Source organism: Perca flavescens, chromosome 1 (assembly GCF_004354835.1).
Source record: "Perca flavescens isolate YP-PL-M2 chromosome 1, PFLA_1.0, whole genome shotgun sequence".
Classification (NCBI taxonomy): Eukaryota; Metazoa; Chordata; class Actinopteri; order Perciformes; family Percidae; genus Perca; species Perca flavescens.
The window spans coordinates 9,731,081-9,758,715 of record NC_041331.1 but is presented as its reverse complement, the minus strand read 5'-3'; the positions used below and the strand labels follow the sequence as shown (position 1 = coordinate 9,758,715).

General features: G+C 41.1%; 1 protein-coding gene across 1 annotated transcript in view; it reads right to left on the bottom strand.

Annotated features, from left to right (window-relative positions):
• The window catches only part of shcbp1 (SHC SH2-domain binding protein 1), a 63,262-nt gene that overhangs the window by 19,116 nt on the left and 16,511 nt on the right, over positions 1-27,635 (bottom strand). The window contains exons 4-10 of the mRNA XM_028585019.1: positions 25,193-25,401; positions 24,957-25,052; positions 24,636-24,866; positions 24,353-24,530; positions 22,112-22,232; positions 15,038-15,169; positions 478-596 (exon numbers count right to left, since the gene is read on the bottom strand). Coding sequence (XP_028440820.1) covers positions 478-596; positions 15,038-15,169; positions 22,112-22,232; positions 24,353-24,530; positions 24,636-24,866; positions 24,957-25,052; positions 25,193-25,401 — 1,086 coding nt within the window. The remainder of the gene's footprint in view (positions 1-477; positions 597-15,037; positions 15,170-22,111; positions 22,233-24,352; positions 24,531-24,635; positions 24,867-24,956; positions 25,053-25,192; positions 25,402-27,635) is intronic.

Genomic DNA, 27,635 nt, shown 5'->3' with positions numbered 1-27,635 from the left:
CTTGACCAACTGCCACTTTGCTCGCTTGAAAGCCATGAAGTCTCTCTCTCATGGGTGGGCTAAATTCTGTGGGTGGGCAAAGCAGAGAAAGGGGAGGTAACCTTGCTCCTTATGACCTCATAAGGAGCAAGATTCCACATCGGCCCATCTGAACTTTCATTTTCTCAAAGGCAGAGCAGGATACCCAGGGCTTGGTTTATACCTATCGCCATTTCAAGCCACTGGGGGACCATAGGCAGGCTGGGGGAACGCATATTAAGTTAAACCTCATAAAGTGAAATGTTCATGCCATGGAACTTTACGTTGTAGTTCAAAACTTTTACAGCCAACTTACAGACAACAAGTCAGTGTTGACTTCGGGTCACATTGACTCGTTTTCAATTTTTGTTTTATATCAGAAAATATGGGAGGTAGAAATCTACCTGGGCGGTGCTCCCAAGTAGTACCTATGTTTTGGAAACATTGCATCACACTCACCTTAGAGCCATACAGGTCACACATGTTCATGGTGAGACGGGCTGATGTTCGTACAATCACCCCCGTGGTCTCACACTGCAGCACACAGTTCTCCATGTTCAGAGTCCCCTGACGCACACCTAACAGAAACCAAACAGAAAAACACACACAGGCGAGCGTTACATAGGTGTGATAGGCATAGGACAAAAAAGCAGGAAAATATACGGCGCACCAATGATGCGGCAATAGGACCCCCCCTATCCTTTTAGGAAAGCTATATACTGTTTGTTTTTCTTTGAGATGTTTTCATTTAACTGTGTGGTCATTTAGAAGTCTTACTGAACGCATCTGCCAGAATTTTAACCTGCATACTCAGCATGCGTTCTTTATGAGATGTGTAATAGTACTGTTCAGTGTTCAGTTCACGGTCGGCGCTCGGACCCTAATTAAAGCTGCAAGCAGCGTTGGTCGGGCCCTCGCTCCTCTGTGCACGTTGGGGTTACTGGCGGACGCCGCTCCTTGCGACCGTGCATTTGCATGGCTTTCAGACTCTGCAAATCGTCACCCATGAAAAAGGAACTCCCTGCTGAGTTCAATGATACCTCACACAAGACTCTACCTTAAACGGGTCACCAGTTATGAAAGGGGGCGCGGCCTGAGTAAGTGGGTGTGGTTAAAGTATAGGGGGCAGCTCAGTATCACATGTAGACCACACGTAAGTTTCAAGTAAACCGGTGATGTTTGTCATATAAGGCCGATTTCCTGTTGCCAGCGGGGGGCGCTATGACCAAAAGTCAATATTGGCCTGTGTATGTCCTCAGGCCTGGACTCTTGTTGATTGTGGGAAATTTCAAGCAGATATGACAATGTACACTGTAATTATAGCAACTCTCATTCATCGCTAAACACTCAAAATGGCTGCCACGCCCACACCGTTTGACGAAAAGCTTTTCATCTTTAAAGGGGTGATAGAATGATTATATAGGGTGTTTTACACTGTTCCTTAAGGTCTCCTAATGGGGTATGTAACATTGATTGGGCTGAAAATTGCCCGAATGTTATTTTATTGGGCCCTTAACTACCCTGTGAATATGGCTCTATTTGGAACAAGAGCGTTTCTTCCAAATATGGTATGCTCATGAATATTCAGAATGAGGTGCGCGTTGATTGGTTTGAGCAAACTACATAGAAACACATGGGAGACTCGACAGCAGGTCTCATATTTCAGACACTGCAAAGTTATACATTGTTTGTCGGGCTATTTCGTTATTAAATTCACTTCTGAGACTTTTTTTTAGGCGAGAAATCAACTATATAAAGCTCAAATATGGGCCGTTTTATGAAAATTGATGGGCAATTGCAAATTTGGTTAGACTGTGTGTCGGATTTCAGCGCCGGTGCTGCCTGTGTTGCTGCCTCGCCGCCCGGCCTGCCTTCCTTCACAGACCCCGATCTGCTATGAGGTACTTGGAGCTCCGTCACGACTGGCAGCCCACAGCACTCTTTTGTGCTAATGGAATGTCTTATAAACGGTGTCCAATTTCAAGTTAATGAATATTTGTGAAGACTAGGTGTTTCGTTAGCTGTGGCTGTCCCTTCAATTCTAGCTATGTGCAGCTACAAATCACGGATAGTTAGCTTCATTTTCGGCCCATTGGACACCGTTTTTAGCTTTATAAGACATTCCATTAGCACAAAAGACGGTGACTTTGCGCGGGTATGGAGTGCTGTGGGCTGCCAGTCGTGACGGAGCTCAGAGTACCTCATAGCAGATCGGGGTCTGTGAAGGAAGGCATTCAGGCGGCAAGGCAACAACACAGGCAGCACCGGCGCTGAACTCCGACACATAGTCGGACAAAATTTGAAATTAGCCAGCTTTTAGTTGATTTCTCGCATAAGTTTCAGAAGTGAATTTTGTAATGGAATAGCAGAGATCTGTGTGACCTAGATTCAAAAGACTACCTGATCTCAGGTCAGCTGTGTAGCCTATGTAAATGTTGGGGCGTGACTGTTCTCTTAATACACCCATGGGCGTGACAAAGTTACAGGTCTTGGGAGGTTGACGTCAACTTCCAGCTTTGTTGAGATTCGCCCATTTTCAGCGGCAGTTTCAAAATATGAGATTTTCATAGTAAAAGGGCTGTCAATGGGATTTTGAGCTTCAATGTATGTCCTATTTACCCACCGAACTGTTGTTATTCAACTATGAATTCCCGTGGGAATTCAGTTATAGCGTGAAAAAGGTAAATAGTGTGCAGGTTGGAGGAGCGTAGTGTGGGAAAAGTGACGATTGGAGGTGTTCACAAGGGAAGAAGCTTAGAGTTTGAAAAACAAGGGTTGATTTACTGTGGAAAAGAAATGGTTCGCTATAACTGAATTCCCATGGGTCTTCAGCGCGAGACTACAGCTAGCAGTAGTTACATAGTCACTAATATGGTCATAACCACTACAGTGCTCAATTACCTATTTGTGAGGGTGAAATAAAATAAAAAGTTTCGCCGCGAAGGCTTGAACGGTCTTCTGGAAGACCTCCACCAGACCAGCGGGCGGTTGTTGGACTGTTGTCGCCCTCGGCAGCCGAGGGATGCGGGGAGGAAGTAGAAGGATGCCGGTCGGGGCAGCTAGCCTGGCTAAGGAAACTACCACACAATTTGCCACTGCAGAGACTCATATTCACCAACGACAGCACACAAAATAGATTTTATATATATATATATATATATATATATATATATATATATATATATATATATATATATATATATATATATATATATATATATATATATATATACAAATACACATGGAACTGCTGCGAGATGATTATTACCGGAGCCTGGCTGAACACACTCACTCATCCCAGACGGCAGCTAGCAGCTAAGAGGCTTGGTGAATTTAAACAATGCCTAAGTTGCTAAATGCATCTTGTTGTCATGTAAGGTCCCTGTTCATGTTGCACAGACATTTTAATTGCATTTTGTGTCTGTTAAGAGGTACAAAGGCACTCTTTATCTTATGCCCCCATAACTGGCGTTTTAGCTGAGTGGGAGCTCTCGGCATTAACTGCAGCAGCTCCGTGTTGCTAGCACCGATTCGGCTCGTTTTTTTTGCCATTGACAGTACTCGTATACATATAGCAATCAAGATTAACGTAAAAATTGCCCGGAGTTCTCCTTTAAAATATGCGCGCATTCTATAATATGAGTGGCCTAGTGTTCAGCGTTCATGTGTTTTGGATCCTTTAAGAGGGGTCTCAAGACTTATCTGTTGATCTTACACTTAAATAATTCATTCATTCTTAGAATTATAATTTGAATATTTATGGTATTTTTATTTTTAATTATTGATATTTGATACTGTATTGCCATTATTGTTATTACTATTTTGCTTAATATTGGCTTAGCAACTTTACAAACTGTTTACTGTTAATTTTAACTATTGTAAGATTCATATGTTGTCGCTTTGGACACAAGTGTCTGCTAAATACAATAACCATAACCCTTCCCAATAGCTACAATAAAGCTGAGAGTAGTACAGTATATGCCCTGGAAAAGAGCACCAATACAAGACAAGCTAATTAAGCCATTCAAGAAACACTGATGCTTGTATCAACACTGATTTTATAGATCACACAGACTTTTCAGCTACCCAACAGGCCAACCGTTAACATTTTCAATGTAAGCTTAAACAGTTAGGTTACCTGACAGCCACTAACTTTAATGTTACAGCCAAACTGCTTTTTTGATATGTCGCACGCGCACACACACACACACACACACACACACACACACACACACACACACACACACACACACACACACACACACACACACACACACACACACACACACACACACACACACACACACACACACACACACACACACACACACACACACACACACACACCCTCCCTTTCTGAGATTCCTTGTTAATTTGCCTACTCCTTACCACATCGTCATCTACTCTCTCTTCAATCTTTTCCTCACTCGCTCCCATGGCCCGTCATGGTCACTCTCCTCCTTGGCTTCTTCTCTGTCATCATGATGTTGTTTCTGCTTCTCTGTATAGCCAGCCACCTCTCCTCCCTCCTCTACTTCAGGTAATTCTGATGTTGAAGCAGCTACTACAGCCCCAAACATGTCAGAAATTTTGGCACATTTTGAGGAATCCGCCTGTAGATTCTTAATCTTTTTCTCCTGTAATTTCTCTGCACCTCCCTTGCACGTTAGTGGCCGTTTGTCCATTTTAACGCGGATGCTAAACTTCCATCATAACTATTACAGCCCGTGTCTCAGGGCCGGGAGGCGTGGCCATAGTGGGATTCGTAAATTTGCAGCCCGGAGTGTGGAAGGGGGTTCCTGGATTTGATTGGGTCAGGCCAGCTCCAATAAAGAAAATTAACCAATGGGCCGCTGTAAGTTCTTTATGGACCGGCCCGCCAAAAAAAAAAAAAAAAAAAAAAAAAGGCCTATTTATATCGGCGATTCGGCCCAAAAGTGCGCTTGTTACAGATAGTTGTTCAGGCTTAAAGTTCTACTTAATTATGGGTGTGGTGACTTTAAGTGACAGGTGGCTGTATTGACAGGAGGATAGACGCTAAGCTGCAGCTCTGCTAAGCATCACAGCTGCTCAGCTAAAATTAGGCCTGCACGATAAATAGTTATAAAATCGCAATCTCGATTCACCCTGTTCGCGATTTAATTTTTAAATGACTTTTTTGGCCATTTTCGGCCTTTATTTTGAAAGGACAGTTCTCACAAAAGATCAGGGCTTCACCCTCAACCAATGACAAAACGCCCTTTAGTCACATGTTTCACTCGTTGAGCAAGCCCGGTAGTTCGGAAATAAACAAAATGGATATTGATGAAAACCCAGTACAGGTACTAGTGACGAGAATCAGCCAACCACTCAGTCTCAAACCGAACTTGTTCCGAAAAAAGGTTTGCATTCGGTGGCGTGGAAGTATTTTGGATTCAAGCAAGACAACGAGGATCAGTCTGATGTGATTTGCAAGGCATGCTTTGCCCTCGTTGCAGCACCGCAAGGTAACACCACAGATCTTTACCAGCACCTCAAACGTCACCACAAAGTGCAATATGATGAAGCCTTACAAGGCAAGAGGTCCGAAAGTCGTCCAACAACACAGACATCTATTGCTGCTATATGTACAAAATAAATCATTCATTTTTGATACTGCAACTGCACTTCGATGGCCAATTGATGCCCCTTTGCTTTAGATACTGAAGCCTCAGAATGTCAAATACATTTTTAATTAGCCTATTTAAAGCCATATTCAGGGCCATATTCAGCACAGTGCGTTAAAATTCTATATTTGGTAACCTACTTGAATGGCCAGTTGAATGTTAATTCTATAAAAAGGCAAGCAGTTAAAGAGTGTTCCAAGAAATCATTCTGTTTTTGATACTGTACTTAAAGGAACACGCCGACTTATTGGGAATTTAGCTTATTCACCGTAACCCCCAGAGTTAGACAAGTTGATACATATCCTTCTCATCTCTGTGTGTGCTGTAATGCTGTCTGACGGCTCCAGCAGCATCAGGCCAGCACAGAACATGCAGGTAATGGTTCCAGTAATCCTACTGCTCCAAATAAGTGACAAAATAACGCCAACATGTTCCTATTTACATGTTGGGATTTATAGAGTCACAGCGTGTACAAAAAACAACGTAACATGAGACACAGCAGTCTTCTAACTGTAAACAAACCGGGAACTATATTCTCAGGCGGAAGAATATAGTACTTGGGCGGAGTGATATGCTCGCAGCAAGCCTGTCTGAGAATATAGTTCCCGGTTTGTTTACTGTTAGAAGATGGCTGTGTCTCATGTTACGTTGTTTGGAGCCGTCAGACAGCGTTACAGCACGCACGGAGATGAGAAGGGTATGTATCGACTGGTCTTATTCTGGGGGTTACAGTGAATAAGCTAAATTCCCAATAAGTCGACGTGTTCCTTTAAATTGGCAATTGACAAACTCCATTTCTCTAGAGACTAAAGCTGTAGCATGTTGCAATGACATGTTTTAATTATGTAAAGGCATGTTCAAGGAGTTCAGATAGAGCCTGTATCAGGGACATATTTAGTTCAATGTACATCACTATGTTTGGTAGCCTACTGTACTTAAATGTCTAGTATGTACTTTATTTTCTTTATTGATTGAAGCCTCTATGTTTACAGGCTTGTGGTGATGTGCAATGTGCTATAGGTGCCAAAAAATCTATGTTTGGTACTGCCAATTTGTTTTGTCATGGTTCATGTGTGCAATAAACATTACACTTCACAAGAAAAAAAATCGTGGCAGAGAATCGTGATATAAATTCTAAGCTAAAAAAATTGTGAATCATGTTTTTCCCCCAAATCGTGCAGGCCTAGCTAAAATAATCAAAATCACTACACTACACCTTGGTTGTGCTTTTCGGAGAATTTTTCCACGCAAATATCTCACAGATGATATGGCTTGCTGTGCATTTCATTGTACTTTTGAACAAAATGTATCTGTGTGAGGTTGAAAAATAAACATCCACCACTTTAGTTAGGACCCTGCTGCCCAGGGACCGTCAGCCAAAGGGACAGCTCTACACTTTTGGTTCCAGTGATAACTTGCTGTTACTGTTCAGTGTTTCCTCATACATAGGTTCTACTCGGGGCACCTTGGTAGATAAAAATCAGAATACATTGTATTTTTATAGTGCAGATACCCCAGTGTTTCCTCTGTTGATTTTAGGGCAGACGCACATTATCTGACTGTCTTTATATTATCGTGCCGACATAATGCAATTTAACAAGTAGAACTATTCAGAGGTTATTGGGCCCGTCCAGTTTAACTCCACATACTGTTGTGTTGATGTAATTTATTATCAAAACGTTCGCTTTCTTCCAAGTCGAATATTAAACGAACAGCTCCACCAAAAACGTCACCGCCAGAGATGGCAAGGTAAGAAATGTATAACTATGGCCAACATTACACGTAACATAAACAGGCTAGCTAGCTAACGGTTATCGATCTCCCGATGTGACTTTTTGCCCGAAGACAGCGTTGTGGAGAGTGAAACAGGGAAGACTAGAAAAAGGCGTTCAGGTAGTGTGTTGTTAGGATGGCTACAGTAAATCATAGGCTCCTGTTATCTAAAAGATTTTCAATGTAATGGCTCAATATCTAAATGATTGACAATGTGGATGAGACGGGATTCTAAATAGTGATATGCGTGCACACACACACACACACACACACACACACACACACACACACACACACACACACACACACACACACACAAAATGTGTTACAACACGCAGCACATGCACCTTACTGGGTGGGCTACGCTCGTTACTGTAAGTAGGCTACAATAAAACCTAAAAGTAAATGCGTATCAATACCCACTCACCTGTCTACATAGGGAGCAATATATTTCAATCTGATCTGTCTGGGCAGTCCACTCTCATCCACCGCGCTGTTTACACAAAGACAGCTCTACTCTAAATAGCGAACTTTGACAAACAAGCTAAAACAAAAGCTGTCGGTTTGTAGTCTAACGGTTTATCTTAGTTTGCCTCAAATCTTGAAATTTTGACAAATTCTGTAAACTTCTTGATGATGATGCTGGTTGTATCTGGCCTTCATGTCCCTGACTTAGGACTATGTATAAATTAAGTAAATTTGCACAATGATATGGTATTAGGCCTAGGCCCAATTTGTTAGGAATACCAGTTGTACCATAAAATAGGATGAGAAATAGTATTGTTTTACAATTACAATTCTATACAACAATACTGAATAGGGTAATAAAATGGGTGGGTGGGGGGTTTGATGTTCATACAGACTAGGGCTGGGCGATATATCGATATAAAAAATATATCGATATATTTTTAAATGAGATATGGAATTAGACCATATCGCATATATCGATATAGTTCAAATGTGATCCTTGCTCCCATAGATATATACACAGATGTCGCCTTGAGGTTCTAAACATACGTCAAAACCGCCGCCATCTTGGAACAGGGGTCCGAAGCATTCAGATCAACGCTAAAGATGCCGGACTTTTGTACTGCTTAATTATGTTCGATAGAGGAAATGAAAAGAACAAACAGCAATGAATAACATTTAACAGGTGACAATGTGTTTTATGATTATGTATGCCGCCGTCGACCAGCAATCTGAGCTCCGACGGCAGCGGGAGGCGGAGAGCTCCGTGGCCGGCCGCAGCGTCTCTTCCCCCCGGAAAAACACAGCTTTGCCTCGCTGCTGCGCCGGTCCCCGCTGATCCAAATCGGACCAGCCAAAGACAGAGTGGTGATCGGTAGGATCTTACACGTAGTCCAGGACGACCTGTATGTCGATATCGGCGGAAAGTTCCACTAAGTTTGCCAGCGGCAGGCGGACGGAGAGAAGCTACAGCGGGGCAGCAGAGACCGTCTGCGGCTCCAGGATCTGGAGCTCAGTGCCCGTTAAAATTACATGTAACGCATAAATACATACAGAAATAAATAGTGGAGGAATGAGCCTGGACATTTCAGTCTGTTTTAAACTTCACCTTGAAGCAGAAACTCTTAGTTCAGAAGGGTGAAGTTTCCGTTTGGACTCAGATCTGTGAACCGATCATAATAAATATTCTTTGTATTAACACATTAATTAGTTTCTTTGTTTTGTAGTCGATAGTTCATCTTTTAGTTTACTTAAGTGGAAGCAGTATCAAGTGGAAGAATGGGACTATAAACCTAGGCTTACAGGCATGAGGCATTACATTTTGAACAAAGTAGATTATATTAATATCAAAAGCTTAATTGACCTTTGGAACGAATCACAAATATGGAGCTTTGATTTCAAAAAAGGTACTCCTGTTATACAGTATTTAGGTTTACATTTTATTATTTGAACAGCTGAGCATTTAATCATGAACCAGGTGAAGAAACCGGTTTATTATTTATTTGATTTTGCAACTGTTTCTATGAAACTACTTGTGACATGTCATATTTGATTTTGGCTTTGACTGAACATTTGCTCTCACTTTGCGGAAAAAAATATCGGGATATATATCGTATATCGATATTCAGCCAAAATATATCGGGATATGACTTTTGGTCCATATCGCCCAGCCCTAATACAGACCTGCCCCCACTGCTAAAAAAAAAAAAAATCCTAAAGGAAACACTGTACCAGAAGCCTCCAGCCCCTCCCCCTCATAAAGTTGCAGTCCAAGTGCATGACACAGTGTCAACATTCACTTTAGGCTCAGTCGTAGTAGCATGCTACTTGTGTTGTGACTTTACGGATTTACTGTACTGTAGAAACATCGCGGCCACACTGATATATGACGCTTGAAGCGCTTTCAAAGCAGAGTCTGGTAGTTCACCCTCTACACGGCAGTCTCCTCAGCGAGCTTATATTTAATAATTATATTAATTATTAATTATAATTAATAATAGAGTTAACTGGAGCTGACCGCTAACCGGAGCTAATCGTGCATCCGGGTAATCCGGTATTTTATCTGGTGAACCATAACATTTATTTGACAAATCACAGATTTGACAAAGCACATCAAAGGCTACACTTCATTTGTATCATCTAGTCTGGTTTGTTTAATATGTAAATAGTATTTTTTTTCTAAATTATTTGTTAATGTTATGTAGTCATTGTTTTCAATAAATATATTTAATAAAATCCTCTGTATGTGTGTGTGTGTGCGCATGTGGTCCGTCTTTGAAATATCTCATGAACCGTTCATCCAATCTACTTCACACCTGGTTTCCTGGGTATCCAATGAACTTAGAAATATGGAGCTGTTTGGACAGCGTTGGATATTAAACTGTAAACAAAACTAAAAGACCGAGAAAAAAAGGTTAAGAAAAAAAAAGCCCTGCCATAACACTAGCTCTTCCGTGTCTACCCTTCACAATAAAAGCCCAGCTTAAATTCACTCAATCATTTCTTTTTTCTTTCTTCTTTTTCTTTATTTATATAGCACTAGTAAACACAACAGAAGTTGACCACTGTGCTTCACATAAGAGTCAGAAAATAGAATAAAACATCCTTCGCTTAGAGGAAACTCAATCAAAAGGCATTTTTGCTGACACTAGATCGTACAGACATTCATTTACTTCCATTAACTTAATCATTAACTTTCATTAAAATGTAGTTAAAGAAAAGCTATTTGCATTTCCTTACACCCCTTTCCTCCGCCCCCTTTCTCTCCACACACACACACACACACACACACACACACACACACACACACACACACACACACACACACACACACACACACACACACACACACACACACACACACACACACACACACACACACACACACACACACACACACACACACACACACACACACACACACACGGTCTCTCTGTGAGTTTGTCTCTGTACTCGGTCCCGTTCTGGTGGTTGACTAACGCAGACATTTGCTGATTGCTCTCATTACTAGCCATAGTACTAGGTGCAGCGGGGAAAATAAGTATTGAACGCGTCAACATTTTTCCCAGTAAATATATTTTCGATGGGGCTATTGGACATTTTCACCAGATGTCAGTAACAACCAAGTAATCCACACATACAAAGAAATCAAAACATGTATGTCCATGACAAAAGTCATGTGTAATAAAGTGGAATGATAATTGGAATAAATATTGAACACATGAAGAAAAAGGGGTGTAAAAATGCATGGGAAGCATGCTGAAGTCTGTCAGTATTTAGGAAGCAATCCTGCCCCCTATTAGTGCAAATTAATATCAGCTGGATTAATAAATTAAAAATGAATTGATGGCCTAAATTTTTTTTTCTCATTACCGAGGTGTCACTCAAGAAGCATTTCATGATGGGTAAAAGCAAAGAGGTGTCCCAAGACCTTCACAAGCTTATTGTAGAAAAACATACGGATGGCATTGGTTACAGATGAATATCTAAACTTCTGAAAGTTCCAGTGAGCACTGTTGAGGCCATTATCCGAAGTAGAAAGAACATTATTTCACCATTAACCAGCCACGACCAGGTGCTCCTTGCAAGATTTCTGACAGAGGAGTCCATAGAATACTATAAAGAGCTGTTGAAGAACCAAGGAGCACTCACGGAGATCTTCAGAAAGACCTGGAAGAAGCAAGTACAGTTGTTTCAAAGAAAATGATTAGTAACGCACTCAACCATGGCCTCTATGCACAACACCACGCAAGACACCACTGCTCAAGAAAAGGCATGTGGAAGCTCGCTTAAAGTTTGCTGCACAACATCTGGACAAGCCAATGATATACTGGGAGAATATAATCTGGTCAGATGAGACCAAAATCAAACTCTTTGGCTGTCATAGCATACACCATGTTTGGAGGAGAAATGGCACTGCACATCACCCTAAAAACACCATACAAACAGTGAAGTTTGGAGGTGGGAGCATCATGGTGTGGGGCTGTTTTTCAGCATCTGGCACTGGAAAACTTCATATAATTGAAGGATGGATGAATGGAGAAATGTACCGTGACATTCTTGATAAGAATCTGCTGCCATCCACCAGGATGCTGAAGATGAAATGAGTGTGGACATTTCAGCAAGACAATGATCCCAAACACACAGCCAAGGTTTCAAATAGTTACAGAGAAAGATAATCAAGCTGTTAGAATGGCCCAGTCAATCACCAGACTTGAATCCAATTGAAAACCTCTGGAAAGAATTGAAGATCAGAGTTCATAAAAGATGCCCCCGAAGTCTTCAAGATTTGAAGACAGCTTGTGTGAAAGAATGGGCAAAAAAAAAAAATCACAGCTGAGCAATGTATGCGACTAGTTTCATCATACAGGAGGCGTCTTGAAGCCGTCAGAGGCTTTTCTACTAAGTATTAAATAAATTTCAGCAATTGTGTTCAATACTTTTTCCCTGTGTCATTTCACTTTATTACACACAACTTAATTTATGGACTTATGATATATACGATATTGATATATTGTTTGGATTACTTGGGTTGTTACGGACATCTGGTGAAAATGTCATGCTGAAAGCCCCATTAGAAATATCTTTACTGAGAAAAATGTTGACGTGTTCAATACTTATTTTCCCCCGTTTAGTACTAGGTAGCGTAACAGAACAATGTGTGCACAATAGAGAAGTCATCTGCTGTTCCTCAAGCATGCAGCGAAGCGACATTATGAACAGAATAACAATCTACCTACGGCCCGCTACAGACTGTATGTGTATTTATTTGATTTTTTTGTTTTACTACTTTGCAGTTTGCACAATAAAAATAATTTTGATTCTGTAACCGTTTCATGCATTCTCCTTCATAAAACATTATTATATAATGTTGTTGTGGAGCTAAGCAAACCCTTTAGTAATCAAAGCTTTTAGTTAACATGACATGAAATGTTTTTTATATTCTATGTACAGACAGTAGAATAAGCCATTATAAAAGGCCCAGTCAAGCAAAAAAAAAAAATAAAAACACCGTGATATACTGTATGTGAAACCGCTAGCCTGACAAGCCAGACCCACATTAAGATGTTGGGTCTGGGAACTCACTAGCCTCGTGTGACCGTCCTGATCTCGCGAGCTCCAGTTTTCCACTCTCAGATCAGTCTGGCATCTTGAGGCAGAGAAAATTTGGAGCCGTTAGCCAAACGACCGGGCCAATCAGCGTTGGTTTTGAGGTGGGTTAGGTGGTGATAGACCGATGGTTTACCCAATCAGCTAACCAGTATTTCAGACAGCGGTAGCCCTAATTCTGTTAGCCGCTCGCTAATGCTTTTTTTCTCTTGGATCCTTCTTTTGGAATATGGTCCGGGAACCTGAAATGGTGCCTTATATTCCTAAATTCTCGTTACACAAACGGCAAATCTCCTTTACCGACATGTTGCTTGCATGCTGAGCTAACGAGCTATGCTTTGCCTGCAGTAGCAGGGGCGGGCTTGTGGTTGTATTTTCATACGCTTTGTGGATCTGATTGGTTGATTTGGCCCGTCTATCACCAACATAGGTGATAAAAAGATGGTTCATCCAATCAGCTAACCAGTATTTCCGCCCCTTCCCAAAAGTTCTCCAATGGAAAGTTCCCAGATGGATATGCCGAGCAAATGCGAAGCAATCCATCTGGCGGAGTCAGGTTAGGAACTCACCATTGGCAGGGCTCAATCCAAGGGGCGGGATAAACGGTTGTCTTTCAAATTCCCTCTGCACTCATAGCCAACCAGAGCAACACTAGTTGATAGATTAAACTTTTGCCGTATCCGGTCGGCAAAACTCTGAACATCTTGCTTTTTTAAGAATGACTTCAGTGCTTAACTCCAAGTCTTCCAGAGTCACGGCCGAAGCCAATTCCAAAGACCGCTGTTCGCCAGCAGCAGCAATCTTCTTTGTTTTCAAGTAGCAGGGAATGCACGGAACCGTCGCAACTCTGCAGTTGTTATGTTAAGCCTGCCCACTGACTCTATACACGATGTGATTGGCCTGACCAAAATTTGTTTTTTCCAGCTCGCAAGCCAACAGAGAGTTGCTAGACTGATCCTGGCTGCAAATTACATTTGCTGCCACTAGGGTGCGTCTAGATTTCTAGGCTATGAAACCGTCAGAATCTTAAAAAATACTGTTATAAATAAATAACGGTTAAAATGAAGCATTTTCCAAACTTTCAGACAGACAGTCTTGTCTACTTCATAATAGGGCTGCTCGATTATGGAAAAAATAATAATCACGGTTATTTTGGTCAATATTGAAATCACGATTATTTAACACGATTACTCATTAACATTTGGATATAATGGATAGTGTCCAGGGTATAATCTGTTAGTGTCCTTTCTATTTCACAGAAAGTCTTTGAATCAGAATAAAATCTGTTTTACTACTGTGAGTTTGTTCAGCTTTACAGATCATCACATTTATCACTTTATCACACATAACGTTACACAGCTAATGAACAGTTCCACAGACATAACACAATGTGCATCTCACATCACATGTTCACTCACTATGACCACTACTAGTCATTACGAAACATTGTGCCAAAATATCAACAATAATGTCGCCGTCAGTAGGCTTATTTGCTAGCTAACCTTAGGAAAAATCCAGCACATAGACGGTACCTTAGAGTAACGTTATGTGAAACAGGTGATTTTACGTCCTTGCTCATTTACATACAGTTTAACAACAAAACTTTTTTCATGTTGTTTTTGAGCAGTATGCCTATGCACCCCCACTAAGCTGGAAAAAGTTTTAAACGGGGGGAGCGAAGGCAGGTTAGCTGTTCCCAGACAACGGAGTTGGTTTTGTCTTTTTTTGCTCACCAAACGCTGCTGCCATCTTTACTCGCGCTGAGTTTTTAAATTCCAACGGATGATATGCACACGACTAGCCTCCCTGACTGGCTTCGGTAGGGGCGGATGTGCGCATGTGCGCGTCATTCAGAACACAAGACAAAATAACAGTGTTCTTGCAAAACAGAACATGGCAAAATAATCGTTTTTTCTCGATTATACTATTTTGGTGATCGTTGGGAGCCAAAATCGAAATTTAAATCGAAATTCAATTAATTGCACAGCCCTACTTCATACAAACTTGGATTTATGTATACTCACACAGAATGCCCTCAATAGCATCGTGTTGGATAAACTTGATGTTAGAAAGTCTGACATCAGCTCCAGTGGACTCCACAAATGAGTCACCCTTGTTTTTCTTCTCAATCACCACCTCATCAGGAAGCCCGAAGCCTGGCACAAAGACAACACAAGAACACAGTCAATGTACAGGAAACCCAGAGGGAATTTGAACCCTCCTCCCATAGGAGTTTAATTAACACATCCAGATACAGTAGAGCTCAACTCAAGTCTACCTAATTTGTCTCTCAAGGGGCAATTTGAGGCAACCCAGTTTACAAACAAAATACACAGAAAAAGTTGAAGTATAGAGGAGTTAGTGGAAATAAATCCACAGCTGACCAATAGTGTCCAGGACCACGAAAGCATAATGTCAAAAATAGGGATGTCCCGATCAGCTTTTTAGACACCCTGATCCGATTTATTTAATATTGAATTTCTGCCAATACGGAGCTCCTGATCTAATACTCATAGTTGCTCAGATAATAGAGCTGCACACGTTTCTTTTTTTGTTAACAAAAATAACTAAGTAAACAAAGTAACTAAAATGTGTGTTAAGCTTAATACATTTAACTTAGTGCAGCAAATTACTTTTTCTCTCAACACCAAAACAGTTTTCTAAAAAGGAACACACCGACTTATTGGGACAATGGCTACTTGCTCTGGATACAGATCCAAACACACCCAAGCACCAGTGCTTCACCTTCTGAGAATAGTTCCCAGTACGTATATGGTCACTTATTGGGAGCAGTAGGATAGATGGAGCCGGTTACCTCCAGGATCTGTGCTAAGGTAGGCTAGCGGTGGGTGCGTCAGACAGTTACGACACGCATGGGACAGGGTACGTATGGACTTATCCAACTCTGGGGGACACGGTGAATAAGCTAAAATCCCAATAAGTCGGCGTGGTCCTTTAAAGATCCCAGCAAACCCCCCAACCAAAAAATAAACAAAAACAAAAACGTAGTGACTTTAGTGCCTCTTGCGCTTAATACCGTATTTTCTGGACTATAAGTCGCTCCGGAGTATAAGTCGCATCAGTCAAAAAATGCGTCATGAAGAGGAAAAAAACATATATAAGTCGCACCGGACTATAAGTCGCATTTATTTAGAATTTTTTTTTCACAAAATCCAAGAAAAACAGACATTTAATCTTGAAAGGAGAGTTCTTATAAGTGTATTATAAATTAACACATTAACGGTTATTCAACTATACAATACAACACAGAACAACAGGCTGAATGTGTATGTTAACGACACACATAACAGTTATTCAGCTATACAATAGCAGAAAGAAGATACCGGTACCTGGGAGGCTGAATAGGCTAAATTAACATAACAAGCCAGAGAGTCCAACAAGCAAGTTTCCGGTAAGCAAGTTCGCCAAGCTCCCGATCTCATTCCACATCACTGAATCCATTGAATTCTTCATCCTCGGTGTCGCTTCTGAACAACTCCGCCAACTCCAGAGGAAGATGAAGCGCTGTCTCCTCTTCTGCAGGGCTGTCGTCAGACTCAGCATCAGTTCCAGTTATTCCAGCCTTTCTGAATCCCGACAGGATGGTTTCGGTTGTCACTGAAGTCCATGCTGTGTCGATCCATCCAAGGACTTGCTGGAAAGTTGCATGGCGCATCCTCCCGGTTGCCGTGAAGCGGTGCTCTCCATCCACCATCCACTCCTCCCACAGGCGATGCAAGACTGCCTTAAAGCTCCGGTTCACTGAGATGTCGAGTGGCTGGAGTACTTTGGTTAAGCCTCCAGGGATGATGACAGGAATCGAGTTGCAAGCTTTTATTTTATCTTTAAACTGTGGCGTTATGTGCGCTCGCATACTGTCCATCACAAGCAGGGCTTTGCGTGTTTTAAAGAAGCCATCGGGACGCTTAGTGTAGCACTTTGTAAGCCAAATGTTCATCATTTCTTGATTCATCCACCCTTTCTCATTCACAGCCACGACAACTGTGGGGGGAGATTCGTCTTTTGGCATGGTTTTCCGTTTGAAAATGACCATCGGTGGCAATTTAGATCCATCTCCACAACATGCCAGCACCACTGTGAAGTGCGATTTCTCATGACCAGTTGTCACTATATTCACACTTTTCTGCCCTTTCTCTGCAACACTTCTGCCGATGGGGATGTCAAACGTGAGGGGGACCTCGTCCATGTTGATGATATGATCTGGTGACACGTGTTCAGTTACCTGCTTTTCAACAAACTCACGGAAACTGTCAACCTTGGCTTGGAAGTCTGCAGGCAGTTTCTGACACAACGTTGTCCGTGCTCTGATAGAGAGGTGGTTGCGTTGCATGAAGCGGTAACACCAAGAAGGCCCGCCTGCAAAGGCGTTTATATTCATCTCCTTGGCAACTACCAGGGCGTGGAGACGCAACTGCACCGTTGACAAGCCTCTCCCGGCAGCACGTTGTTCAATCACCCATCTGTGGACTCGTTCCTCCAGCTCTGGCCACCTTGCTTTCAGCCCGCGATTAGCTTTCTTTGTTTTCTTCATTACAGTTAGAGTAACCTCTGCTTTTCGCCAGTCCCTAACAAGTTTCTCACTCACTCCAAACTTTCTTTCTGCTGCTCGATTACCGTTTTCGGCTGCATATTTGACTACCTGCAGTTTGTAATCTGCAGAATAGGATTTTCTTTTTGGGGGCATTTTGTTTGTGTTCAGTTTTTCTCAGTTGTCTTTAAGTTAACGATTTTTCAGTTGTTTTGATTTAACTTTTTCAGGGGTAGGGTACAGGAGCAGCCTTGTTGTCACAAGCCTAGAGCACCCTCTCGCGGCTGGGGACGGTAATGCTTTCTCTGGGTTCATGTCAGTCAGAAGTTTTGATATATAAGTCGCACCTGACTATAAGTCGCAGGACCAGCCAAACTATGAAAAAAAGTGCGACTTATAGTCCGGAAAATACGGTAGTCAATCTTTGATTTTCTTTTCATGTGGAGAATTGAAGTAAATTCCTCTAAAAAAGGGTGACTAAGAAAGAGACTTTTTTACTTGTTGCCAACGGCTGGCAAGCTACAAGACACTCTCTGGACACTGTCTTGGTTTGAAAGTGCCGGCATCCAGACAGTATGGCGGTGGTGAGTCTGTGGCGCAGGGCATGTGTGATTAAAGCAAACGATCAGTACAAACTGATGTAAATGATCAGAGTAAGGAAATCGGGATAAAAGCTGATCCTTGCTCAGTTAAAAAATGACAAAATTGTTTCTGATCTGATACAGTGATCAGGACATCCCTAGTCAAAAGTGTCAAAGTGTTATTCCTCTAGAAAAGAAAAAAAAAAATTCCTATTTTGTCCACATACAGGCAATCTAAAATAGCCTGGTTGACTCCAGACCCTTCTCAGTTGTAACTGAGAGTGGGTCTGGGAAAGGTTCATTGACAGTTCATTTCCAAAGGGGCGTCACCAACGGACACTGCTCAAATGTCTCTGGGCCTGGTTGAATGTAAACAAAAAGCTGCTCGCCATCGCTGCGCTATCATCGTTGCGTAAAGCCCGCCTCAGCAGTTGTGATTGGTGCCTGGATTTTGGGGGCATTGGAAATAGGTTTGAATGTGCTCTTTGCCAGACTGACTTGCAGAGCAAATCTCAAATTTTCCGGGAGTTCGTCAGGGTTTACCCAGGCTAAATATAAAATACATTTGAGGACTTTGGTGGATATCTCTTTAGCCAAAAATTTTAGATCTAAAGCTAACAAGACCATGAACAGCTGGTTCTTGCCCCTTTGAACGTGAAAAGGTTAAAGGGGTGATAGAATGATTATATAGGGTATTTCACACTGTTCCTTAAGGTCTCCTAATGAGGTATGTAACATTGGTTGGGCTGAAAATGGCCTGGTTGATATTTTATTGGCCCTTATGCATCCCTGTGTTTTGGCCCTATTTGTAACAAGAGCTTTTCTTCCAAATATGGTATGCTCATGAATATTTAGATGAGCAGCACGCTGATTGGTTGAGCGAATCCCCATACACACACATTAGAGATGCAACAGAATCTCATATTCCAGACACTGCAATGTTTCGTTACCAAATTCACTTCGGAGACTTTTTTATGCGAGAAATCAACTATATAAATGGGCCGTTTTACGAAAATTGATGGCTAATTGCAAATTTGGTAAGACGTGTCGGACTTTAGGAGCTCCACACAGTCTGACGAGAGGGGGTCCGAGACCCTGTGCTAATACGGCACCGAATGATGTGTCACCTTTTTCAGCCCTTCTGAGTTTGCAGGTATGTATTAACACAGCTGTATATTGTTAAGTATGAGAGGGAAACCTGTATTGGTACCAGTGTTTCCACTGGTAACTCTCTGTTATTGCGGCCGCCACGGCGAAAAATACATTAGAAGTTATTAAATGCAACTAACGTCAGTTCGTTGAGTAATAGCGTGCAAAACTGAGCCTGCTGGTTCATAAAAATGCAGTGCAGTGACGATACAGACATTTCATAGCCTACACAAGACGTGTGTAACGCCACCGACCCGCCAAAGCGCATTCGACCCGTGCTGGACCCATTCATAATGAGTCAGCCATCACTCTGTGTAGAATACGCTTCAGTCCATCGCATCCCCCTCTCTCCCTCTGTCTTCCTACGTCTTTCGGTCTTTTTGTTTTTATTATTATTATTTTTTTTTTTAAGATTTCAGCCTTTATTTTGCTAGGAAAGCTGAAGACAGGGGGAGAGGGGGGAATGACATGTAGGAAAGGGCCGCAGGTCGGAGTCGAACCTCTATTACCAACTGAGCTATCCGGGCGTCCTCTTTCTCTTTTAATCAGTCTGTTATTGTTGTTGAAAACAAGTGAAGGAGCTTTATTTTTTATTAATTTTTAATATATCCTAGGCTATTTATTTCAGATAAAATATGATAAAAATGTGTTGCAGCTGTATATTTTCAAACTGGTAAAGGAAACCCTGTCTTTGCATTTTATTTTAATCACAATCTGTTTTAATAAAAGATCTTGTGAAAGGTGGCTTTGACTTAAAACTGAACATTTAGCCCACTTTGTAAAAAAATACAGAGCTATATATCGTGTATTGCCATTCAGCGTTAACAGCAACGCGAAGAAAAATTTGGGTGCACCTAAATTTTGTGCTGGTGCACCTAAATAAAAAAGTTAGGTGCACCAGTGCAACCAAGGCAAAAAGTTAGTCTGGAGCCCTGTAACAAAAGCTAACAGTCCGATTTGAATTTAAGGCATTTTTATGAACGTGAGGGGTCTTGTTAGGAGGAGCAGCTAGCTAGCTACCTTTCCCATTCAATACAATGGGAAAGTATCGCGGAATTATACATGCCGTGAATTTTGTCACGGCATGTATATTACAGGTTCCCCAAGGTCTTACAAAGCTTAGCAAACAATTTCGGATTTCAATTTAATGCATTTTTGTGAATTTCAGAGGTCTCGTTAGGAGGAGGCTAGCTAGCTCTCACTGATGAACTCCAGCTCACCGTGGGCTCTATCAATGAGACTCGTGGACAAGAGGCGTTTATTATATTGATTATTGGTATTGACCACCGCGGGCTGCCGGCCATGACGGAGCTCATTCGAGCTCACAGCAGGCCGCGGTCTGTGAAGGAGGACATGCAGGGCAGCAATGTAGCAACCCAGGCAGCACCGGCCGCTAAACTCCTAAACTAAAATTTGAGCTTTACATAGTTGATTTCTCGCATAAAAGTTTCAGAAGTGAATTTTGTAATGGAATAGCAGAGATCTGCGCGACCTAGATTCAGAAGACTACCTGATCTCAGGTCAGTTGTGTAGCCTATGTAAATGTTGGGGTGTGACTGTTCTCTTAATACATCCATGGGCGTGACAAAGGTACAGATCCTGGGATGTTGACGTCAACTACTAGCTTTGTTGAGATTCGCCCGTTTTCAGTTGCAGTTTCAAAATATGAGATTTTCATAGTAAAGGGGTGTCAATGGGATTTTGAGCTTCTATGTATGTCCTATTTACCCACCAAACGGTCGTTATTCAACTATGACAAGGTAAAATCTGTTTTGCATTCTTGCATCACCCCTTTAAAACACAACAAAATGTTGTCAATATCCTTAGTTTACCTAGACAGCTGATCCTTTTTCACAACTACATGCATTTCATTAAATTACAGTTTGTCATTAATCATAGCTGTTAACACATTATCTGCAGGTTTGAATGATGAAAATTTGAAAATAAGTGTTGTGTTGCACACTCTGGCTCTGTTAACGACCCAAATGTTGTTTTTCTGGTTAAGCCATTTTCTGACCCCAACGCTTGTATTTTTAAAATTCTGAAAACAAGAAGGAATAAGCAGTCGAACGAAGCCAGAGTAATATTGTTTAGCACCTGGCTGTTAGAGGCACAAGCTTTTATGGTGGTTCAAGAGATTCAAGGTGTAATAAGTAATGTTGCGATGGGACAATAAAGCTTACTGAACCATCAGTCAAAAGAGCCAGACCATTATTCAGCCGTGGACGCTACAGGCTCCTTTGCATATCTCCATTTATTCTTATTACGTTTCGGCCCCCAGGCCTTCAAATCAACAATCTTGATGACAATTTTGATTTTTGATTTGAAGAAGGACTTAGGGCCGAAATGTCGTCAGAATAAATAGAGATATGCATATCGAGCCAGAGTGTGCAACACTTTTTTCTTATTTTCAATTCTACCTCCAGTTATCATCACCTCACTACAACCCACTACTTTTCTATATTATATTACTGAAGGATTTTATTCACATAGTATCTGCAGATCTGAATGATTTCATTCACACCGTATCTGCATGTCTGAATGATTTCTTTAGTTTTGGACACATTACAATCTAAAATGGCAGACAGTAGCCCACATGCTCCTGCATCATGGCTATATATGATTGAAAAGAGACATAGCACTGATATCAGATCATGTTAAAAGATTGTGATTGTTATATTTACTACCACAGTCATGTGTATACAAGATAAAGGGTAAAGAACACAAATCAAGCTATTTGAGGTACTGACTGATTATACAAATCCCGTCTCAAAAAACGAATCATCCATCTGATAAACACAGTGGAATCAGCTTTGTACCTTCTATAGTGATGGAGTCTGGTAGGAATATGGAGCTGCTGACACTATAGATCCCTGGGAGAACAATGACCATGTCACCCTGATGGCATGTTTCCACCGCTGACACTGGGTCTTTATGGAACTAAACACACACAAAAACACACACACACACACACAAAAACACACACACAATCCCATTTTATTCAAATTAAATTAAATACACCCTGAAATAAATAAATGAGGGAATATAAATACATTTAAAAATCATTAAAGCTGCAAGCAGCGATGAATGAGCCCTCGCGCCATCCGGCAAGTCAGGGGTACTGGCGGGATGCCTGTCCACATGGTCCTGCATTTGCCCGATAATCAAACAGTGCGGGGCGATGTATAGGATGTATTGCAACCACTTCCAAATTTTGCATCTGAACATGATCATTTGCCGCCTTGCAAACCACACCAGTGGACGAAAGCTCAAAAGCTTCGCAATTTAGCTTTGGTCTTTAAAAATTGTACTGACCAAATTGCAAGTCAATCGGGTTAAATCTGTAGAAGGGTTACGTCAACGTTCATCGCCTGCAAATGGTCCAAAACCTTCAAAAAAATATAAATAAATATATATAAATAATATATAAATAAATTCAAAATGGATGACTTCCTGTTTGGTTTAGGGTGTGGCTCCAAGAGGCATGATGTATATGCAACAAATTTCATACATCTAGGTGAAACGCACTGCAGGGGCTACTTCTTTGAAATTTTGTAGGGGGCCCTATTGAGCTAATTTGCCACACCCAAGTCTGTAGATGTCTAGGGACCAGGACGGTTATCTTGCATGAAACATTTTTTGGGGAAGATTGGACTATGCTAATCCGATTAACAACAACTACCCTTTTCAAGGCGTAACATCAGAGTTCACCGTGCCCTTTAACACAGACTCAGACTTGTTTTGGCCTGTGTGTTGGTATCAACTGCCCAGTTTGAAAGCCAGGCTGGGTTGCCAGATATACCTGTAAAAACATAAACCCAGCGCGCTACAGCTGTGGTACAGCCATGGAAGCAGCAAACAAACGAACAGGATCAATGGATTCTACCAGACATAAAAAAACTGTTTCTAACAGTTGTGTGACCAGAGATGTAACAAACCCCGGGTAAATATTGTTGATGTATTTGAAAGATGGAGACAGCTTAGAGCCCAAAAGGACGTAGAGTTGGCTAATTTCCTCCTGAACAGGTAAGCATTAGCTTCAGGCTAATTTATTACGGCTACTAGGGACGGGCATTTTATGTAATTTCAACATTCGTGTACTCACATTGAATTATATAGTAATTGAGTAGGTTACTCACAAAAAATAATTGAGACACAGCCAATAAAGGGATCCTGACTTGTGGTCCAAAATGTCAAAAAAAAAAAAAAAAAAAAAAAAAATGCATGTTCAATTAAAACTCACAGACTTCCTGTTGGGTTTAGGGTATGGCTCCAAGAGGCTTTTTGTATATCTGTTCATGATACATACAGTACAGGCCAAAAGTTTGGACACACCTTCTCATTCAATGTGTTTCCTTTTTATTTTCATGACTATTTACATTGTAGATTCCCACTGAAGGCATCAAAACTATGAATGAACACATATGGAATTATGTACTTAACAAAAAAGTGTGAAATAACTGAAATCATGTCTTATATTTTAGATTCTTCTAAGTAGCCACCCTTTGCTTTTTTATTAATAAGGAAAAAAATTCCATTAATTAACCCTGACAAAGCACACCTGTGAAGTGAAAACCATTTCAGGTGACTACCTCATGAAGCTCATTGAGAGAACACCAAGGGTTTGCAGAGTTATCAAAAAAAAAAAAAAGGGTGGCTACTTTGAAGAATCTAAAATATAAGACATGTTTTCAGTTATTTCACACTTTTTTGTTAAGTACATAACAGTAAAGTACAGAATGTGTTCATTCATAGTTTTGATGCCTTCAGTGAGAATCTACAATGTAAATAGTCATGAAAATAAAGAAACACATTGAATGAGAAGGTGTGTCCAAACTTTTGGCCTGTACTGTATACCCACCAAATTTCATACATCTAGTTGACACTCACAGCAGGGGCTACGTTTCAGATATTTTGTAGGGGGCGCTATTAAGCCATTTTTTGTACCAACAGAGGAAAAGGAGAAGATGACCATCAGCTACAGTCCTATTATACATGGACAAGCAAGACCATCTCTGCATCCATCACTATCTCTCTATACGTGTGTGTGTGATACTGACCTGAATCTCGGTGTCCTCAGAGGAACACAGTGGCAGCAGTCTGTCACTAAGGAGGGACTGGAGCTGGATAGTGCTGCAGGAGGCTGTGACCACATGGACCACCTTTATACCTGATGCTCTGAGTCCACGGCTCTGCACACACTGTTGCCTGGCATTGCCTCTGTAGCCCAGCACATACCTTGAGAGGAGGTGATGGAGGTGAGGATGATGAAGATATTGAGGGAAGAGGAAGTAGTAGTAATGATGTAGGGCATTTGATAAACAATCTCAACACATCTCTTACCTCAACAGGGGGTTCTCAATAATGTGCAGCTTGCGTTTGAACGTCTCCAGCTGGTCGTAGAGCTTCAGGCCCTCCACCATGGATACATTGTCCAGCTCTGAGTCTGAGTCAGTGCTGAGGCCACTGCGCAACACAGAGAACTGCTGGAAGCACTGAAAGCAGTTTTCCAATAAGGACTGGTACTCTGCCACCAGGCCTGCTGGGACTCTGTCTTCTAAGATGTCGTAGTAGCTGAGAGAAGACACATTCTCAAATAGGGAATGGCAATAAAACAACACTAAATAAATACTACATTATCACTCAGACACAAAGTGTACTCACAGCCTGAGACGAGGCTCCACACAACGAACAAAGTAGTCAAAGTCATCATCTTCATCTTCCTCATCCCACTGCCTCCAGATGTGTTTATAGAAAAACCTGAAGATAGAAGGCATAGAAGAGGAGAGAGAGGAAGAGAAAAGGATGGCACTACTGGGCAGTAAATCTTAAACTTTGTTTAAAAATGTGGACAAACTAACAATTGAACTACAGGCACAGGATCAACCCAGGAGCCCCACCTGAGGTGCTCAAGAGCGAGGGCGGTCTGATCAAAGTCCCCAGACTGCTCATAGACCACTTGGAGCTCCTTCAGAGGGACTTTGTGCTCAGTGGCCTCCAGCAGAGACTTCATGGCCTCCTCAGTGAGTTCACAGCCTCTGGGGTCACACTGCAAAGGCAGCACCAGCCTCACACACGCCTTCAGATCCTTCAAGTCCACATCACACACCTGAAATCATGAGCAGCTCTTCAGCAACTAACATAGAGATTGTTACAGATTTATTTTAGCAGCTACTCAACTATAACTTGCGTGTGTCACATCAATGATCTGTTTGTAAATGATAACCACCTTCAATCCAAATCCTCAGCAAGTTTCTAAAACTAGTAATAGTATACTAGTATTCGAACGATTATTCCATCAATTAATCAAGTAATCTGATAAAAAATACTTTTGCTTTACATTTAATAGCAATAGTAAATATACATAAGAGAAGTTTCCTTTTTTTAAAAAAGCAACATTTGCATTGCTTGAATAGGGCTATTCAACTATACTGTTCAGGGGGACTTTCCAGGGTTTTTCCTGCATAGAAAAAGTTTTGGCGTCCCCCAAAGAAATTTTTGCCAAAAGGAAAATCACGAGCGCCAAAAACGTCTGATTTCCAGCAGCCGGCCTCCCTCTCATCCACAGTCACTATATACACATACAGCTGGCGCTGAATTGACTGGATCTGCATACTCTGCTGTAAATTGTGTTTGCATAGTCAGGTTGTACCAGACACTCCCGGTGACCATCAGCCTTCTGCCGGTGCTCTGCCTGCTGTCTGTCCGCGCGGCGGGCTGCTTTGCCATCGAGAAGTATTAAATTGAGGTTTCATAACCTGTGAACACGTCTTGTAATCGCGTTAAATAGCAGTCCAATTCCATGTTTTGGTACAGTTGTTTTTAACACCCGATGCAAGCTGTACGGGAGTACGCATGAAAACAAGTTATGAGCGCTTTATTGGCATTGACCTGACTCCCTGCAGAGGCCTGTTCCATATCTCTGCTGAGCAGTAAAACTTTATTTCACACTAAGATGGTTAAATTTGTTAAATCTATGGTAATCTGTTGGCCAAATACTGTAGCTAGTTTTGTCATTAACATTTCAATCACACTGAACTGAATTTGGCATCAATAACATTACTTTGAATACTTTATTCTAGACCAATACATACATTTAAACAAATGGTATTGGCATTAACATGCCTCCCAAAACTACTGCTTAGACTACTTCTGTTTTGATTATGTAGACTTTTATTTTTCCTTTTAGTGTCAAATCACTCACTCAGAGGTTGATTTACTATAGTAAAAATCATAGCAATGATTTATGCTACTTAATATTTACAACAGTTAGATTTTCCAGAGGCTGCATCTGTCCTGACATTGTATCTATTCCTGTGCTAGATTCCAGAAATGGCACCAGTGAAGCAAGTCCCACCCAAGAAGATGGACAAGCCAACTAGTGCTCAGGGTTTCTTTGCCACAAGGAGGTACAACTTGAATGTATTCATTTTTTTCTGGCATTGTCATATGATGCTATTTTATTTAAATGTATGTGTGTGTACTTGTAACATGGTTGGTTGGTAAAATAAATATGTTGTAAATTCAAATCAGAGTGTCTTCCATGTTTGGAATGGATGTATTCTTGAGTCTATAAGGTAACAATAATATAAGATTTTGAAGAGAAGAGTTTGAAATGGGTTTGGCTAAAAGAAATGTTTTGTTTTGTCTATACTACTAGGTACGTATACTATGTTGACTGGGTTAAATAGAATTGCATTACTAAAAAGAGACTAAAGTACAATTTTCATAGTCATGGATAATTCTGACTAAAATAAGACTAAAATGCTCAGATTTTTAGTCAACTGAAACTTGACTAGACTAAAAAGAGTTTGAACGGGACTAAACTGATTTTCATTTAAACAAGTTGACTTTAACTACACATTCGAGTTAATCAAAATGGATTATAAAGTGTCTACATTTCTTTTTAATTAAACTACAAATATTCAGGAAATGACTTAATGACTGTCAATGAGCGTATTGACAGTTTCTTTTTGAGAGTTTGTGTGTTGGTTCTGTGCCGGCTCCAAAAAACTGAAGAAACAACAAAAGCTCTTTGTCTCACCTGTAACTCACACAATCCTACGGCATGTGTGCGCAGCAGGTGTAGCCAGTTAAAAAAAATACATACATACCCTGCGCAAACGGTCCGCGTTCAATGTAGCCAAAGTGTAAGGGGCGCTCTAAAGTCTATTTAAAAAATGTATGTTGAAAAAGCCCAGTAACAGTAAATCACCATTGAAAAAAAAATAAAAATGTCCTCTTATCTGTGAAATAAGCATGTTACCCATTTCAACTCCACCAATAACTATCAAAAACAAAGACAAGAAAATACATAGTGGTGACCACAATTTGATCTAAAGA